The following is a 16,273-nucleotide window of genomic DNA, read 5'->3' on the forward strand; positions in this document are numbered from 1 at the left end:
AATCCTGGCTGTGCTGGAACTCACTCTGTAGACCAAGCTGGCCTGGAGCTCCAAGATCCACCTCATTTGCTTCTGCTTCCTGAGTGCTGGGATTAAAGGTGTGCACCACCACCACCACCACCACCACCACCACCACCACCACCACCACCACCACCACCACCACCACCACCACCACCACCACCACCGCCTAGCTTGGGAATTGGGTTTTATATTCAAGACTAGAATGAGTTGAGTGAAGGACAAAGCTGGCAGCATTAGGAACCAGGAGAAAACCTCTTTGAGGGCTACAACATACAGCTGTTCCTGGGACCTACGGTGGTTCCAGGCGTTGGTGCAAAGCCTAGATGGACACCTTGCAGGTGGCCTTGCAACCAGTAGAGTTTCTGTGAATTCTCTGTTTTTACAGTGTTTACAAACGTGAGTCACCTTGACAACGAAAGTGAAAGGAAAAGGTTTGGCAACGACTTCTGTTCATTTCTACCTGTGAAAAAGGTTTTATTAAAAATGACTTTGTTAGGCTGTGCAGTGGTGGCTCCCGCCTTTAATCCCAGCACTTGGGAAACAGAAGCAGGTGGATCTCTGTGAGTTCAAGGCTAGCCTGATCTACAGAGTGAGTTCCAGGACAGCCACCTCTGTTACATAGAGAAACCCTGTCTCAGGACTTTGTTATTTCTTTCCATTATTAAATCCCTTGGGGGTGGGGGGAGATGGCTCAGTGGTTAAGAGCCCTGACTGTTCTTCCATGGGACCTGGTTCAATCCAGGACCACAGCAGGGCTCATAACTGTCTGTAACTCCAGTTCCAGGAGACACCACACCCACACAGAGATACATGCAGGCAAAATACCAATGCACATAAAATAAAAATAAATAAATTTACAAAAAAATCCCTGCTAGGTTATTACAGATAAAATCATGAAGTGGTAGGTACTATAAACAGCTTTGTGTTTTTTATTCATATTTTTCTTGTGTTAATGCACAACATTTTTATTAAACATGCTTCAGTCATACTTTCCTTGACATGAATGTATTTCCATTCCAGAACTTATGCATATATATATAATTATAGCATTTGTATGTTTTGTATTTCTCATTAAACATTTTGTTTTCTCTGGATCAGTGTATATGTTAATAAGAAATGTGTATACAGCTCCATATGTTGTAGCCTTAGTGTTTTTAGAATTCTTGTTAGTTTTTTTTCATCAGGAACTATCATTTCTTTGAGCATCTCCTTTATATGTGGTTCTGTTCAGAGTGCTTTGTGTATATAATCTTTTAAGCCCAGATAGCAGCCTTGCTGTATGGTATGTTTTGTGAAAGGAGGTGGTAAAGTTAGCCAACAGCAACAGGCAGCAAGTTTCTTCTGTCTGGCCCAGAGCTTCTGGGCTCTTCCTTTGTGATAGGCCTTCTCCCTCCTAGGCTAGGCACCACCACACATGACACTTGCAATGAAGACACGTACAGCACCTTGCTGCAGAGGTACCAGCGTTCTGAGGAAGAATTGCGCAAAGTTGCTGAAGAGTGGCTGGAGTGTCAGAAGAGGATCGATGCCTATGTGGATGAGCAGGTAAATGTTGTCCCCAAGGCACAGCCTGTATTCTGAGGCCTCTGTGCCAAGTAGCTAGCTATAGACTTGAGTTGCAGAGTTCCCAGTAGAGGCCTTTGGTGTGCCCTGGTAGAAACCTTGCAATATCACAGACCTCTGACCTGTCTATTATTGTGTGACAGGAGCAATTAGGTCCTCAGCAAGGTTGTACCTACTGTCTCTGTGTTCTAATGGAGGATCCTGGGAAGTTACCAGGCCTTTCAGGTCCAGCAGCCATTTATCAGTCATGGTGTTGTTGAGAGCCCATTCTTTTTTTATTCAGAACTGTCTGACAGTGAACAGACATAAGGGCAGAGGATAGCAGGACAAGTAGGATGTGCCTGCTGGAGATGGGCCTGAAGGGGGTCTGCCAGGTGACCACTCAGAGGATCTCAGAGGAGACACCAGGCATGTTGTTAAGATGGTATTTCTGCCATTCATCCTGGCCCCCTGCCTTTCTAGAGCTTCTGGTGAGGTCGAACAACAACAACAAAAAACTTTAGTTTTTAAAGGTTGTGTTTTAAAAGTGTTAGTAAAAAAGGAGAAAAAAAAGGAGAAATGGCAGCCCAGTGTTGGTGCATGCAAGGCAGTAAACAGGTATGAGTGCCTGTTTTGGGTGGAGACATAAGCTGGTCCCACATGAATCCCAGGATCATAGTGCCATTTAGATACTGGCTGAGCCCTTATTCCTCTTCCTGTTTGCTGCTGAATGGTTGGGAAGGGGGTTTCTTGTTCAGAATTTGAGAAAAGCCTCCCTGTTTACTACTTTGGCCCCCATGGTGTCAATGGATTAGTCCCACTTTTGTCACTGTATGGAGTTCACTGCTGCTGAGCTTGTCATGGGGCCAGAGGCCCTGAGAGCCCTGTGATTCTGCTGTGATGTGTCCTTGGCCTCTGTGTAGTCAGTGCCTGTGCAATGCCCTCTCTGCTATTTGAGACTGCTGGCCCTGCTGGGGAAGCAGTTGTTGCTCTCTGTTTTCTTTAGAGTGGATGTAGCCCTAAATTAACTTTTTGTTTGGTCTTATAGTCAGATTTACTCTCCAGCTGTGCCAGGAACAAGGCTGTTCTTGAGCTGAATAATAGATGGCAGTTTGGGGGACTGGCTATAGCTGGTTAATTAACTGCAGGGTCTGCCTATGGATTAGGGGAGGGAGGAGTGTGAGAATAGCCAGGCTGACAGGCATAGTATGGGTGGGACCTCAGCTGCAGCTGTTCCCTACAGCCTCAAGAATCAGGTCCTGGTCCTGCAGGTAGCTGACTGCCCAGTTTCATAGAGGCAACCACAGAAAAAGGACCAGCAACTGCCCTTCCTCTGAGCCCTGTATGCATAGCAGTCTGCTTTCTGAGCCCAGCTGTTCTGGCAGCAGAGAGATCTGGGTCCAGGAGTGGGAGGGGCCAGAGTGGAGGCTGTCTTCTCCCTGAGAATTCTCCTCCTAGGATCCTGTAGAGTACCCTGACAATTCACTCTAGGGTCAGCTTCTTACTGTGACAGTGAAAGAATCACATAAATGATATTTAGTTTTACATGAGCTTTTCTATTTTATACAAAATCATAAAGTTTTTTTTTTAAAGATTTATTTATTTATTATGTATACAGTGTTCTGTCTGCACATATCCCTGCAGGCCAGAAGAGGGCACCAGATCTCACTACAGATGGTTGTGAGCCACCATGTGGTTGCTGGGAATTGAACTCAGGACCTCTGGAAGAACAGCCAGTGCTCTTAACCACTGAGCCATCTCTCCAGTCCAAAGTGGTTTTTTTTTTAATACGTAGTTTTAAAAAAGCAGACTACAGTGCACTGTGGACAATGTAAACTCTGTAGAGAACATTCATGGCATCAGAACCTGACTTTATTGAGGTTATCAAAGTCAGGGAGAAACAGTGAGGGTTTGGGTCATTAGTACCCTGAAACAATGAAGCAAAAAGACATTGCTCAGTTTCCCATCACTGTGAGAATACAAGTTTGTCATTTGTTTGTTACAGGTCTTACTGTATAGTTCATGCTAGTCTTAAACTTGTGATCCTCTTGCTTCTGCCTCCTGAGTACTAGTTAACAACCCTGTGCCCACCACACCTGGTTTGAATCACCAGCTTAAGAGGAACATCCATTGACTTTTGCTGTGTTTTTATGGTGACACAGCACATAGCTGGAGGTCATGATAGAGAAGGTCCTTAGGGCTCCAGGAAGCAGAGAGGAAGGCTCTGGGGTCCTAATATGTACTTCAAGGTTAAGCCCCAGTGACCTGACTTCCACTGGGAGCTACTTCCTAAAAGGTTCCTTCACCTTCCAGTGCTACTATGTGCTAAGGAACAAGCCTTCAGCGTGTGACCCTTGTGTGGATAGTCAAGAACCAGACTACAGCTGCTGGAGAGATGGCTCAGCAGTTGACAGCACTGGCTGCTTTTTCAGTTTGATTTCCAGTACCCACATGGAAGCCTACAGGCATCTGTAACTCTAGTTCCAGGCAATCCAACACACTCTTCTGGCCTCTGTGGGCACCAGGCATGCATGTGGCATACAGCCATACATGCTGGCAAAACAATAAAATAATAAATTATTAAAAAAGAAAAAGAACCAAACTGAAGCACCAAATGCCAGCCTGTGCCTGGCTAACTCTTGTCATCATAGTGAATGATACATAAAAGGGGATGAGGAGCTGGAGAGGCACAAAGTGCCAATGCGTTGAGAGCAAATATAGCAAAGGTTGCTTCTGTCCCCAGGGAAGAATCATTGAAGTCAGCTAAGGTTACAAACCACAAAACAGCTCCAAACTCACAGGTGTCTCAGCATACATTATAATGTCACAGGAAAGACATGTTGCAGCCGTCCCGGTGTGCTGATGCTAAGACCACATAGGATGATTCCTGCTTCCTGTAAAGGGCCACCACTATACTAATCTGGGTTTGCTACTGCATACAACAATAGGGGAATCCAGTGTGATGTAGGCACTCTATACTTCAGCTAAACGTGCAGCACTTAGAAATTTCTGTAGAAGGAATAGTACACTTGCTATGGAGACAGCTGGCAACAGTACCCATACAACAGTAGCTAGTGTCTGCTTTGGGTCCCACAGTCCTGCTGGCAGACTCAGCATTGAGGAGAAACTGCTGCTGCTGATCTCTCCTCTTGAGTATTTGGGAGAGAGGGGTATGAGCTGGGCTTAGTTCTTGGAATGGAGACTGTGTCTAAGTGGGTTGGCAGTGGTTTGAGGTTTCCTTGGTTAGTCTGTATACTTTCTTCTGATTTTCAAGTTGAATTGTTTTGTACTTCAATTTTAAAATTTTAAATTGATTTATTTTATGTTGTTGCTTTGTTGGAATTGTACATAGATGAAGGGTAATAATGAGGATAGTATTCTCAGGACTAGGAAAGTCATGTATGTGGTTGGAGCAGACCAGCTCCAGGAGTCCCCAACCAGGCTTGTGGCCTGTCAAGTGCTGGAGAGCAAGCACTTACTTCCCTTTGCACAGGAAATGTATCCTGCTCTCTGGGGTGAGAAGCTTCTGAGATTCTGTTTTTCATGTGAGAAAAGTACTTGTGATAGTATTATGAGTGTCAAGCAAGAGGCTGAAATGCAGTAGCTGGTGGCTCATCCTTTTGTATTGCACTTCTGTTTTGTTCATAGGTAATCTTTCTTGTCTATGTATTTTTTAAAGTATCTTTATTTTAAAATAAAAGAATCTTCCTTGAGAGTGTTCTGTGTAGTTGTTACTAAGTTTTTTTGTGTATTTTTATATCTCCTTTCTAGATGACAATGAAAACCAAACAGCGCATGTTAACAGAAGACTGGGAGATTTTTAAGCAAAGGAGATTAATTGAAGAACAGGTAAGGTTGACAGGAGAGACCTGTAAATTACGGCACAGAAAAGTACATCTTGATGTCTAAGTATACTCTATGTTAACAGGATACCAAAGAAGACCATTGACAGCTTCTTTCAGTGTTAAAGTCATCATATACAGTGATTTTAACATTCAGATAAACTGACTACATTTACCTGTTTCTTGGTCTTCCATATACTTGCTTGAAAAGAATAATCTCGGTGGGAATTGTAAGAAATGATAAAGGACCCATACTCCCTAAACTCCCCCTTCCCCTTTACACCAGTTAGCCTATTGCATCAGATTGAAGTTGAGCTCCCGTCAATGGCATGAGACAGAGGCCCTTTTGTCTGAGTGTGCTGATAGGCCTAGTTAAGTTCTGGCACACCTGCCCCTTTGAAATCCAGATTCCTAAGTTTTTGGGCTACTTCCTAGGCAGCTTTCAGGTCCAGTCTTCTCCTCCATATACCAGTCTCAATTCCTGGTGTTTGACAAGTGCTGAGCACCCAGAGCACACTGAGTAAACTTGGTGCCTGCAGCAGTTCTACCTTTTGGTTATCTGCAAAAAATGGACATGGGATGTGTCTAGGAGACCAGAACCTTAAGGGGGTTTTGATGCTTTGCTCTTCATTTGACTGACTCTGCCTGCATATTCCAGGGCTACCGCCCTGTGGGTTTTTGTTGTTGTTGTTGTTTTGTTTGGTCTGTTTGCAAAAGGTGGGCCTCTTGGATTGTAAATGAGTATGAATATTGTAATAGTTGAAATGTAGTCCATGAAGTGGGGGGAGTGTCTTGCAAATTTAAGCCATTGTTTATTTCCTCTAGTTAACTAATAAGAAAGTGGTTACTGGCGAGAACAACTTCACAGATACCAGGAGGCACATGTTGTCATCGTCTAGGTTGAGCATGCCAGACTGCCCTAACTGCAACTACAGGCGAAGGTGAGCTAGGCTGTCTGGATACTATTGGCCTTCAGCCCACACTGAAACAAGCAGAGGTTTGAACCCAACCTTCAGAGTTGGCTTTCTTGGTAACTGTCCTTAATTCCCGATCAGATGTGCTTGTGATGACTGCAGCCTCTCACACATCCTCACTTGTGGTATCATGGAACCCCCCGTCACTGATGACATCCACATTCACCAGCTACCACTCCAAGTGGATTCTGCTCCTGACTATCTCTCTGAGATGCGCCCACCTAGTGTGTCATCAGCAAGCTCAGGGTCAGGTTCCAGCTCTCCCATCACAATTCAGCAACATCCCAGACTCATCCTCACAGACAATGGCTCTGCACCAACTTTGTAAGTTTTTGACTTTATAATAGAGTTTCAGAAATTTATCCATTTAATGAGAAATACAGACATCAGTCTTCAGAAATATGATCATTATTACAGTGCTTTTTATAAAAAAGAAAAAAAGGATCTTGCAGTGTGTTAAGCACCTGTTAAAACATGAAATCAATAAACCCAAACTGATACTATTTTATTACCTGAAAAAAATATGGTGAATTTCTAATTGCCAGTTGGTATGCAGGGAAATGTCTCGAAGTTCTGGTCTCATTTTCTCATTCTACCTGAGGTGGACAGTGGCTGTTCATCCTCTTCATTGTCAGCTCAGTGTTCATGCTCGTTCCATGTCTTGCTAAGAACTCAGATCACTTTAGCAAGCAATTAAAAGTTTGTGTTTTCTGTATTCCTACATTTTAAGAAGTGCATTTCATATTAGCAAGGGGCTGTAAACTCAATTGTGACCCTGTCATTTGCAGAGAGGCCTCATAAGTTAGTTTGCACATGGATGTATATAGTTTCTTTTGCCTTTTTATTTTTATGGTTGATTGGTTGATTTTTTTTTTTTTTTGATAGGGTTTCTTTAAGTAATTCAGGCTGTCCTAGAACTCATTCTGTAGACCAGACTAGCCTCAAACTCAGAGATCCACCTCCCTCTGCCTCTTGAGTATTGGGATTAGAAGCATGTGCCACCACACCTGCTGTTTCATTTCTTTTCTTTCCTTCTTGTTTTTTGTTTGTTTTCAAGACAGTTTTACTATGTAGCTCTGGTTGTCCTGGAGCTCTCTGTGTAGACCAGGCTGGCCCCAAACTCACAGAGATCCATCTACCTCTGCCTCCTCAGTGCTGGAATTAAAGGGCATATGCTACCATACTGGGCTGTATGTGTTTTTTTTTTTTAAGTGAAGTAAGTTGAACATGAAGCCGTCACTAACCCTGCCGAGGTGCTTACGTTGAGGGATATTTGACTATATCTGGCTGCACATGATCCTCAGATTCTTTGAACTGAAATAGAGATACTCATCATACAGTTCATTTGGATTTGTCATTTTTTCATCCTTCAAAGTTTTCCTTGTCTTCCAGGTCTCCATGAATGAATTTTCATGGAGCTGGGGGGATAGAACCCAAGGCTTCATATATGCTAGATGAGCGCTGTACCACTCATCCCAGCCCCAAATACAAAATAATTCTAGAGGCCTGAGCTGAAGTTCCTGGTCGACTCTTCCTTGAACAAAGTTCTCAGACCTTAGGCATTTTGAGGATTTCTCTGCTAGCTACTATACAGCTTCTGACCGAGGCATATGGAAGTTTAACATGCAAGTGAATCTATTGAAAATTGAAGTTAGGGAATTGCAAATGTATCAAACTGTCTGACTTACTGTCATAATTGCCATCATCAGTTGTGGGCTCTGGTGTATGATCATTAGTGGAACATCAGCTGCAGGAGCCTTTTGCCTTAGCTGGAACTGCCCACTGTTGGTCTTGGCAGCTCATGTCTTCCAATACTCTAGCAACTTGTGATTAATGTCTTCCAAGTATCAACCTCTGTGGTGAAAATCCTTGTGATTCTTGGCTTGCGTTGTCTTTCCTGGTGCTGTTTTGTAAACTGATGAAACAGCGACATCATTTCAGTCATTGCAGTATTGTGCAGTCTGGGTCTTCCTGGGGTGGAGAAGCCTCCAGCTGTCATATGAGTGCCAATGCTGAGTTGGTCACTTCATTTCAGAACCAGTTTTCCCATTAGTATACCATGGCAATGGCGGACACTGCACAAATGCTGTGTTGGCCAAGACACCACTCCCTTGGTGGTGGGTGCTTTTTTCTTCCGTTGGTGAGCTTCAGGTATTGGTGCAGTGTATTAGGTTGCTCATTTTGAAAATAGAAAGGATTCATGAGGCAGAGGCAGGTGGATCTCTATGAGCTCAACGCCTTCCAGGATAGCCAAGATTATGTAGAATGACCCTGTCTCAGAAACAAAATAAACAAACAAACAAAAAAAGAGTACAATGTGCTTGGGAATCCTGAACCTTTTCTTAGGAGGCAGACCACTGGTCCTTTGTTAGGATTTTTACCTTTTCGAGATCATTGTGTGCTAAGATAGAGGACAGGTTGGTGCAAGTTTTATCTAATACTGGGGTGGGCCTGTCTCTTATCCCTCAATCAGAGCAGGTCTTCTCATATATTTTAAAGTGACCTCCACATGCTAAATCCAGAAGATTTGCTGAAGTTCTGTTTTTTTTGTTAGTGAACATGTCATTTCCTCATTGCATTGATGAAGTTGATTGTCATAACTGACTTGAGCTTAGCTAGCTTAATTAGCATGTTGTTACATAACTATGCTTGTGAATTTTGGTCAGCTGGATATTTTCTAACAATTTGGTGACTGTAAAATCAAACACCAAAGACCTGAGGTTGCTCATTGTACCTTAACATTTTCATCAAAATGATGTCTACTTGGGGGTGGCACTTGTACTCCAGGTCTTTTAAGGCCAAATAAAAGTGTAATACCAATTCATCTTGGTCTCCTCAGCATTTCTACTGTGGGACATTCTTTCCCATCCTTCTCTATGTCACAGATGTTACTCATCCAGGCTTTTCTTTGTGTTCAGGTGACTAAGAGGTGTTAAGTAGTGTGAGTGACACTGAACACTCTTCGTGAACAGACCCATGACCTTAGAGGAGATGTCGTGTTCAGTGGGGGGTGCTCCTCACTGTCCTCCCCAAACGAAGGGCCTCATGGTGACCGTCTCTGCTTACCTCAGTTGTAGTGATGATGAAGACGTCGCACCATTGTCAGCTAAGTTTGCTGACATTTATCCGTTGACTAACTACGATGATACCAATGTGGTGGCCAACATGAATGGAATCCACAGCGAACTGAATGGTGGTGGGGAAAACATGGCCCTGAAAGATGAGGTATGGGTGTGGCTTTTCTTTTCTTTTCTTTTTTTTTTGTTTTGTTTTTTCTTTTTTTTTTTTTTTTGTTTTGTTTTTTCCAGACAGAGTTTCTCTGTGTAGTTTTGAGCCTTTCCTGGAACTCACTTGGTAGCCCAGGCTGGCCTCGAACTCACAGAGATCCGCCTGGTTCTGCCTCCCAAGAGTGCTGAAATTAAAGGCGTGCGCCACCACTGCCCGGCGGGTGTGGCTTTTCTATGAGACGGTGTGGGTGTCAGTAAATACAGGATGTAGTGGTCTTTACACTTCATTTACATTACTATCGTTTTGAAAACTAAAGCAACAGAATGCTGCCTTTTAAGTCCCCTCAGGTAAGCAGCACCAGCCATAGTTCTTCAGAAGCTGATGATGAAGATGCTGATGGGGAGAGTAGTGGTGAGCCCCCAGGAGCTCCCAAAGAAGATGAGACCCTAGGAAATAGTAACCCAAGGACAGAGGAAAGTAAAGTGGACACTCCACCTCCATCCTACCCAACACAGCAGGTAGGATCATGTTTCATGTTTTTTGCTTTCCCAAAGGTCTCTTCCTTTGTGTGTATTTTCTGTAAATAGAAGCAATTTATGCCAATTCCAGCAATTCCTGAAGATTAGAACTGTAGAGAAAAAAACCATATTTATAAAATATACAACTTATATTTTAATCTTTTTTCCCTGTTGCTCAGATCTATGATTGTCATTTGTTTTATAAAACTCTGCTTGGAGAAATGTTTTTTGTTTCTCTTTCTTCATTTCTTCTCTTTTCTTTCTTTTGTTTTATTTGTTTTGTTTTGTCTGTAGAAACAGGTTTATTGTAAGTATGTGATTAAAATAATAAAGGTGATATCAAAAGGAATAAATTGGGAAATCTTGCCATCTTTTCCCGTGTCCCATCCCCTGTGCACCTTCAGCCTCTAGGCCCAGTAGATGACTAGTTCCTGATGTGCAAATGCAGACATCTACTCTTTCCTGTCTTACAAGAAAGGCTACCTACCTTGCTTTTCACTTAATATGTCTTTGAAGAGTATGCTTCTATATTCTTCATTTTTGTAACTTAAATTTTTAAGAGTTATTTTTATTATTGTATTTTATTTATTTAATTAATTAATTAATTTTATTTTTTGTTTTTTGTTTTTTTGGGTTTTTTTTGGTTTTTCGAGACAGGGTTTCTCTGTGTAGCTTTGCACCTTTCCTGGAACTCACTCTGTAGCCCAGGCTGGTCTCGAACTCACAGAGATTCGCCTGCCTCTGCCTCCCGAGTGCTGGGATTAAAGGTGTACGCCACCACCGCCCGGCTTATTTTTGGTTTTTTGAGACAGAGTTTCTCTATGTAGCTTTGGAGCCTTCCCTGGAGCTCACTCTGTAACCCAGGGTGGCTTGAACTCACAAGACCCACCTCCCTCTGCCTACCAAGTGCTGGGATTAAAGGCGTGCACCACCACCGCCCGGCTATTTTTATCATTTTTAATTACATGTATTTGTGTGGGCATGTGCACATGAGTGCTGGTGACCAGGAAAGCCAGCAGTACCTGATCCCCATGGAGCTAGAGTTACAGGCAGTGGTGAACCACTGGTATGGGTGTTAGGAAATAAACTCAGTTCGTCTGTTAAGAGCAGTACATGAACTGATGAGTGATCTCCTCAGCCTCTTTTTTATGTTTGGGTTTTTTGTTTCTGTGACTATTGTTGTATTTTACTTTGTTTTGGATTTTTGTGTATTTAAGACAAATACTATGTAACTAAGACTGCCCTTAAACTCCTGATCATGTTGCCTTTACCTCCCAAATGCTGATATTACAGGTATGTGACACCACACTTGGCTATAAATAATTTAGAATTTTGACTAAAGTCTGAGAAATCCATGGGTCTCACCCATGGTAGGGAAAGATCTCTGCCACCCCAGTCCTTCCTTTTCTCACCCTCTATAGTACTATGGATTGAAACGAAGGCCTCAGGCCTCCTAGGTAAGTACTCTGTTCCTACTGACCTTGATGGAAGTACTGGGGTTTTTGTTTTGTTTTTAATCTTATTGGCCAGCACTTGTGTTGTTTCTCCCTTTTGACCATTACAAACTGCTCAGTGAGTCACCTTGTATATCCAACACCCTGTTCATAAGCAGATGTATCCATAGAATTGGTCTGGCAATGAATACTGGGCCCCCAAAAGAGTCACAATATAGTTTTGAAGTTTTGCTGATATCAATACATGAGAAATAGTAAACCACTGTGGCTACCTTTTATTTACTTAAGGGCTGTTTCTTTTCTGTCTTAATTACTGTGTTGCAAGAGTTCTTTATGTCCTGGGTAGAAGTTCTAGTTTGCACTCTTTTCTCGGGTTTGTGGTGTCTTTATTTTATTGAATTATCTACCTGTACTTAATGTTGTAGACTGAGTTTAGAACTCCTCACACTTGCTAGTGCTCACCACGCTTCTTATAGTATCGTTTATAAAGCACAAGAGTTTTTGTTTTGTTTTGTTTTTAAAGTTTTAGTTATTATTATATATGCAGTGTTCTGCCAGCATGTATGCCTACATAGCCAGAAGAGGACACCAAATCTCGTTACAGATGGTTGTGAGCCACCATGTGGGTGCTAGGAATTGAACCCACCCAGGGCTCTTAACCTCTAAGCCATCTCTCCAGCCCCACCAAGGTTTTTATTTTAATGCATTCTACTTTTTTTTTTCAAACAAAGCTGTTTTTTTTTTCTAGATTTATAACTTTACCTCTAACTGATAATGTGATCTATTTGACTCAATATTTCTTGTTTGTTTTGTTTTGTTTTGTTTTGAGACAGAGTTTCTCTGTGTAGCCCTGGAACTCACTCTGTAGACCAGGCTGGCCTTGAATTCAAGAGAGCCACCTGCCTCTGCCTCCCAAGCACTAGCTAGAATTAAACCTATGCACCACTACCACCTGGTGACTAAATATCTTATGGTGTAAAGTGTTTTGGAAAGTTCATATTTTCCCATGTTGAAAATTCAGGCCTACATTCCATTCTGTTCATTGGTCTCTGTGTTCATCCCTACCCCCACAGCTCATTGACTATTGCTCTTTGGTAAGTTTGAAATACACTAGGGCCTGTCCCCCAGTCTGCTAGTTGTGTGTCTTAGTTACTTATCTTCTGATGACCAAGACAGCTTGTAGAAGAAAGAGTTTATTTGGAGCGTATAGTTCAGAGGGTGAGCCCTTGACCATCATGGTGGAGGACATGGTAGCAGTCAGGCAAGCATGGTGTTGGAGTAGTAGCTGAGAGCTTGCACCTTAATCCCTAAGCATGAGGCACAGTGAGAGAGAAGAGAAAAAGCTAGCTGGGAATGGTTTGAGTTTTTGAAACCTCAAAGACCACCCCCAGTGACACACCTCCTCCAACAAGGCCACAACTCCTAATCCTTCCCTAGTAGTTCCACCAGCTGGGGACCAAGCACTCAAATTTATGAGCCTATGGGAGCTGCTCTCATTCAAACCACCAGTGTGCTTCTTTATAAGCAGCCATAGATGGTTGAAAGAATGAGGATACTTCTGAGGGTAGAGCCACCAAAGAATCTCACCTCCTAATGCCACCTTCCTGGAGGTTAGAATTTCAGTATACAGATTGTCAATTACTGAAAGATGCATTTTGACATTGGATTTTTTTTTTTCTTTTGGTCCTTCCAGTTCTGCTAGGTTTTGATACATACATTTTACACAGGGGTAATTTCTTTTGCTTACTGGGATTCTCAGATTCTTTTTTCTATCTTCAATCTGTTTTAGAATTTATGTATTTTTTCTCTTTATATTGAATATTCTCTCTCTTTATGTTGAATTTTTGTTTTAACATTTTCCTCAATTCTCTGAACAAGCTATTATTCCTACTTAACACACCATTGTGTGCCAGTCTGATGTGTGGGCCAAGAACTACTGTTCAGGGACTGTCCTTTTCTGGCTTGTCTCTTTTTTGTGTGTGTGGAAATTGAATGGTTTAGATAGTAGAACAACCTTATATTCTGTAGACCAGACTGGCCTCAAACTCACAGAGATTTGCCTGCCTCTGCCTCCTGAGAGTGCTAGGATTAAAAACATGTGCCACCATGCCCAGCTGCTCCTTTTTGTTTTTAGCCTGGCTATTGGCTTTATTGGGTCAATCTTTGCTGCCTTATCTCTCTGAAGGTTCCTCTGTGTCCCAACACATCTGTGTGTAGATTAGGGAACATTTCTCTTGCTCAGCGTGTACTCCTGTAAACTTTGGTGGTTTCTTCCTTTGTATACTTCCTTTGGAGATCATGCCTATGTATACACTGTGGCCTCCTAGTCAACCACTGAGCTTTGGATAGTTTAAGAAGTATTGCATAGCTTTCTTGCTTCTAGAGTCTCCCCAATGTGTTTCTGTCTCATTCACTTTCCTGTCTATTCCCATTGAGTCTATGAATGGAAAAAAAAAAAAAAAGGAAGAACATTACTGCTCTTAGGTATGATGGAGGTTTATTATAGATATGAGGGAGAGCATAGCTAGAGGCCTGGACATCTGGGAGAGTCCAGAATGACCATGACCCTGAGCCTGGCCATGTGAGGAGAAGGGGGAGGGAAGAGAGGAGAAGCAGGAGAGAAAAAGGTAGCCGAAAGGGCCCAGCAACCAAAATGGATGGATTATATATAGAGAAGGGCAATTGGGGGAAGAGTATGCCAGCCATACCTTATGGCTGGTAGGGACTGAGGGATGCTGGGAGAACCTGGTGGCCAGGTCTGCTTTGATATGTTAAATATGCATCTTAATTAGCTCTTTGTCCCAGGTTTGAGACCTAACATGTACTTCTTTTGGATCATCTCTGCTGGACACTGAGCTGCTCTTCTTATTCATATGTCCCTGATCTTCATGCTGCATGCTGTTCCTTGCACTAGAGCTAGAACAAGGAAAGGCCCTGGCAGGAAGTCCAGATTCTTCCTGTTCTTCCCTGCAGTTCTGGCTATCTTACAGACTTCCCAGTATTTGGCTTTGGCTGAGTTCTAGAGCCTGAAGTGTTATCTTTGTCATCTGTTTTCAGTTTCACATTTGCTTTGATAAAGAGGTATCACTGGTCTCTTCATTCTGCTCCAGCTAGCATCCAGTCCCCCCTTCATGGTGGAAGTTTTCGTTGTAGCTGTTGGTTGAACAGTAGGAGCCCAGCAGAGTCCACCCACCCAGTGATCCTTTTGTCTTTGGTCCCAGTACCTCCTAACTCCATTCTTTTAATATCTTTATGGAGTCCCTTGTTTCTGCTCAGTTGGGTCCCTGATCAGTGGCTACTGCCTCTGCAAATAACCTTCTGGAAAATGAGGTTCAGCTCTCCCCTCTGCAGCCTTCCTTCTTTCTATTCTTCTTTCTATTATCTCTGGCATTTGTACCTTTCCCTGTGAGAGCTCTGGTTAGCCCAGGCTGAGTCCTGAATCTTTGTGTTTGCTCTGTAGTATCTGGCTGACTGCAACTTAATTCATGCCATTCTATGTTGTATATTAAACAAGTACTTCTTTTTCTGTTATTTTAGGCAGAACAGACTCCGAACACTTGTGAATGCCACGTTTGTAAACAAGAAGCTTCTGGGCTACCAGCATCAGCAATGACTGCTGGAGCCCTGCCTCCTGGCCATCAGTTCCTGAGCCCAGAGAAGCCAACACACCCTGCGCTGCACCTATACCCCCACATCCATGGACATGTACCCTTGCACACTGTTCCACACCTGCCTCGACCGCTCATCCACCCTACCTTGTATACAGCACCCCCCTTCACACACAGTAAGGTAAGCCAGGGTAGGAAGTGAAGTCACTCATGACTTGAGTTCTGACAAGAGTATATATTTCCACAGACAGGAGTGGGTATGCTGACCCATGTACAGAGCAGCATCTCCTCCTGATTCTATGGTGCTGCGGACATTTTGCTTTGGCTGTAGTTTCTGAAGTTCTTGTAATGTTGAATCTTTACAGTGTGTAGGGAAACAAAAATCATGATTTAGTCACTAGAATTGAAGAGTTTTCAGATAATAGTGCTAATAGATTGAACTCAGGATACTTGACAAGAGTCCATTTTTCTACTCATGGCCTGACTCTTGCCTTAACGTAATAGATAAAATGAGTTGAAAATAGCTTGAATCCTCTGATGTTTTCTGGGCATCCTTAGCTTGAAAACTAGGGCCTTGTCAAATATGCAAGCCTAAAGAAAAGCCCAGTGTGCAACAAAGAGAAATCCTATTATCTGAGGCTACGGAAATATAGCTGTAGGGCAGAGAGGAGGTTCCTCAAAACCTAGCCTGCAAAGAGCATACCTAGTAAAAGCAGTGAAAGTCTAGAAAGTGCTTGGGTTTTTAGTTTCTCCTCAAAGAACCCCATGTATATACCTAATATCTTAGACTTGGAGGATAAATTTAGAGAAATTGGCCTAAAATCTATGTAGACCAGGCTATCCTTGAACATGCAGTGATCCTCCTGCTTCTAACATCCCTAGTGCTAGGATTGTAGATGTGCACCATCTCCAGCTAATTCACTCCTTAGGCTGATTTGCCTCTTGAGCTGCTTCGCACTTGCCTTTTTGACTCACCAAAGAGATTTTGTTACGTTAGTTATTATGTTAGTTATGTTATGTGATGATTCCAAGTTGGCACTAATCAAACAAAAATATAATTCTCCCCAACTGCATTAGTTTATTTAG

At 42.7% G+C, this 16,273-nt stretch overlaps 1 protein-coding gene across 4 annotated transcripts in view; it reads left to right on the forward strand.

Annotated features, from left to right (window-relative positions):
* The window catches only part of Fam193a (family with sequence similarity 193 member A), a 138,148-nt gene that overhangs the window by 81,548 nt on the left and 40,327 nt on the right, over nucleotides 1–16,273 (forward strand). For all 4 annotated transcript variants that reach the window (XM_037208168.1, XM_028870795.2, XM_028870793.2 and 1 more), the window contains 7 exons: nucleotides 1,419–1,566; nucleotides 5,335–5,412; nucleotides 6,231–6,346; nucleotides 6,461–6,703; nucleotides 9,451–9,604; nucleotides 9,946–10,125; nucleotides 15,117–15,368. In XM_037208168.1, the coding sequence (XP_037064063.1) occupies nucleotides 1,419–1,566; nucleotides 5,335–5,412; nucleotides 6,231–6,346; nucleotides 6,461–6,703; nucleotides 9,451–9,604; nucleotides 9,946–10,125; nucleotides 15,117–15,368 (1,171 nt within the window). The remainder of the gene's footprint in view (nucleotides 1–1,418; nucleotides 1,567–5,334; nucleotides 5,413–6,230; nucleotides 6,347–6,460; nucleotides 6,704–9,450; nucleotides 9,605–9,945; nucleotides 10,126–15,116; nucleotides 15,369–16,273) is intronic.

Source organism: Peromyscus leucopus, chromosome 7, assembly GCF_004664715.2.
Source record: "Peromyscus leucopus breed LL Stock chromosome 7, UCI_PerLeu_2.1, whole genome shotgun sequence".
NCBI lineage: Eukaryota > Metazoa > Chordata > Mammalia > Rodentia > Cricetidae > Peromyscus > Peromyscus leucopus.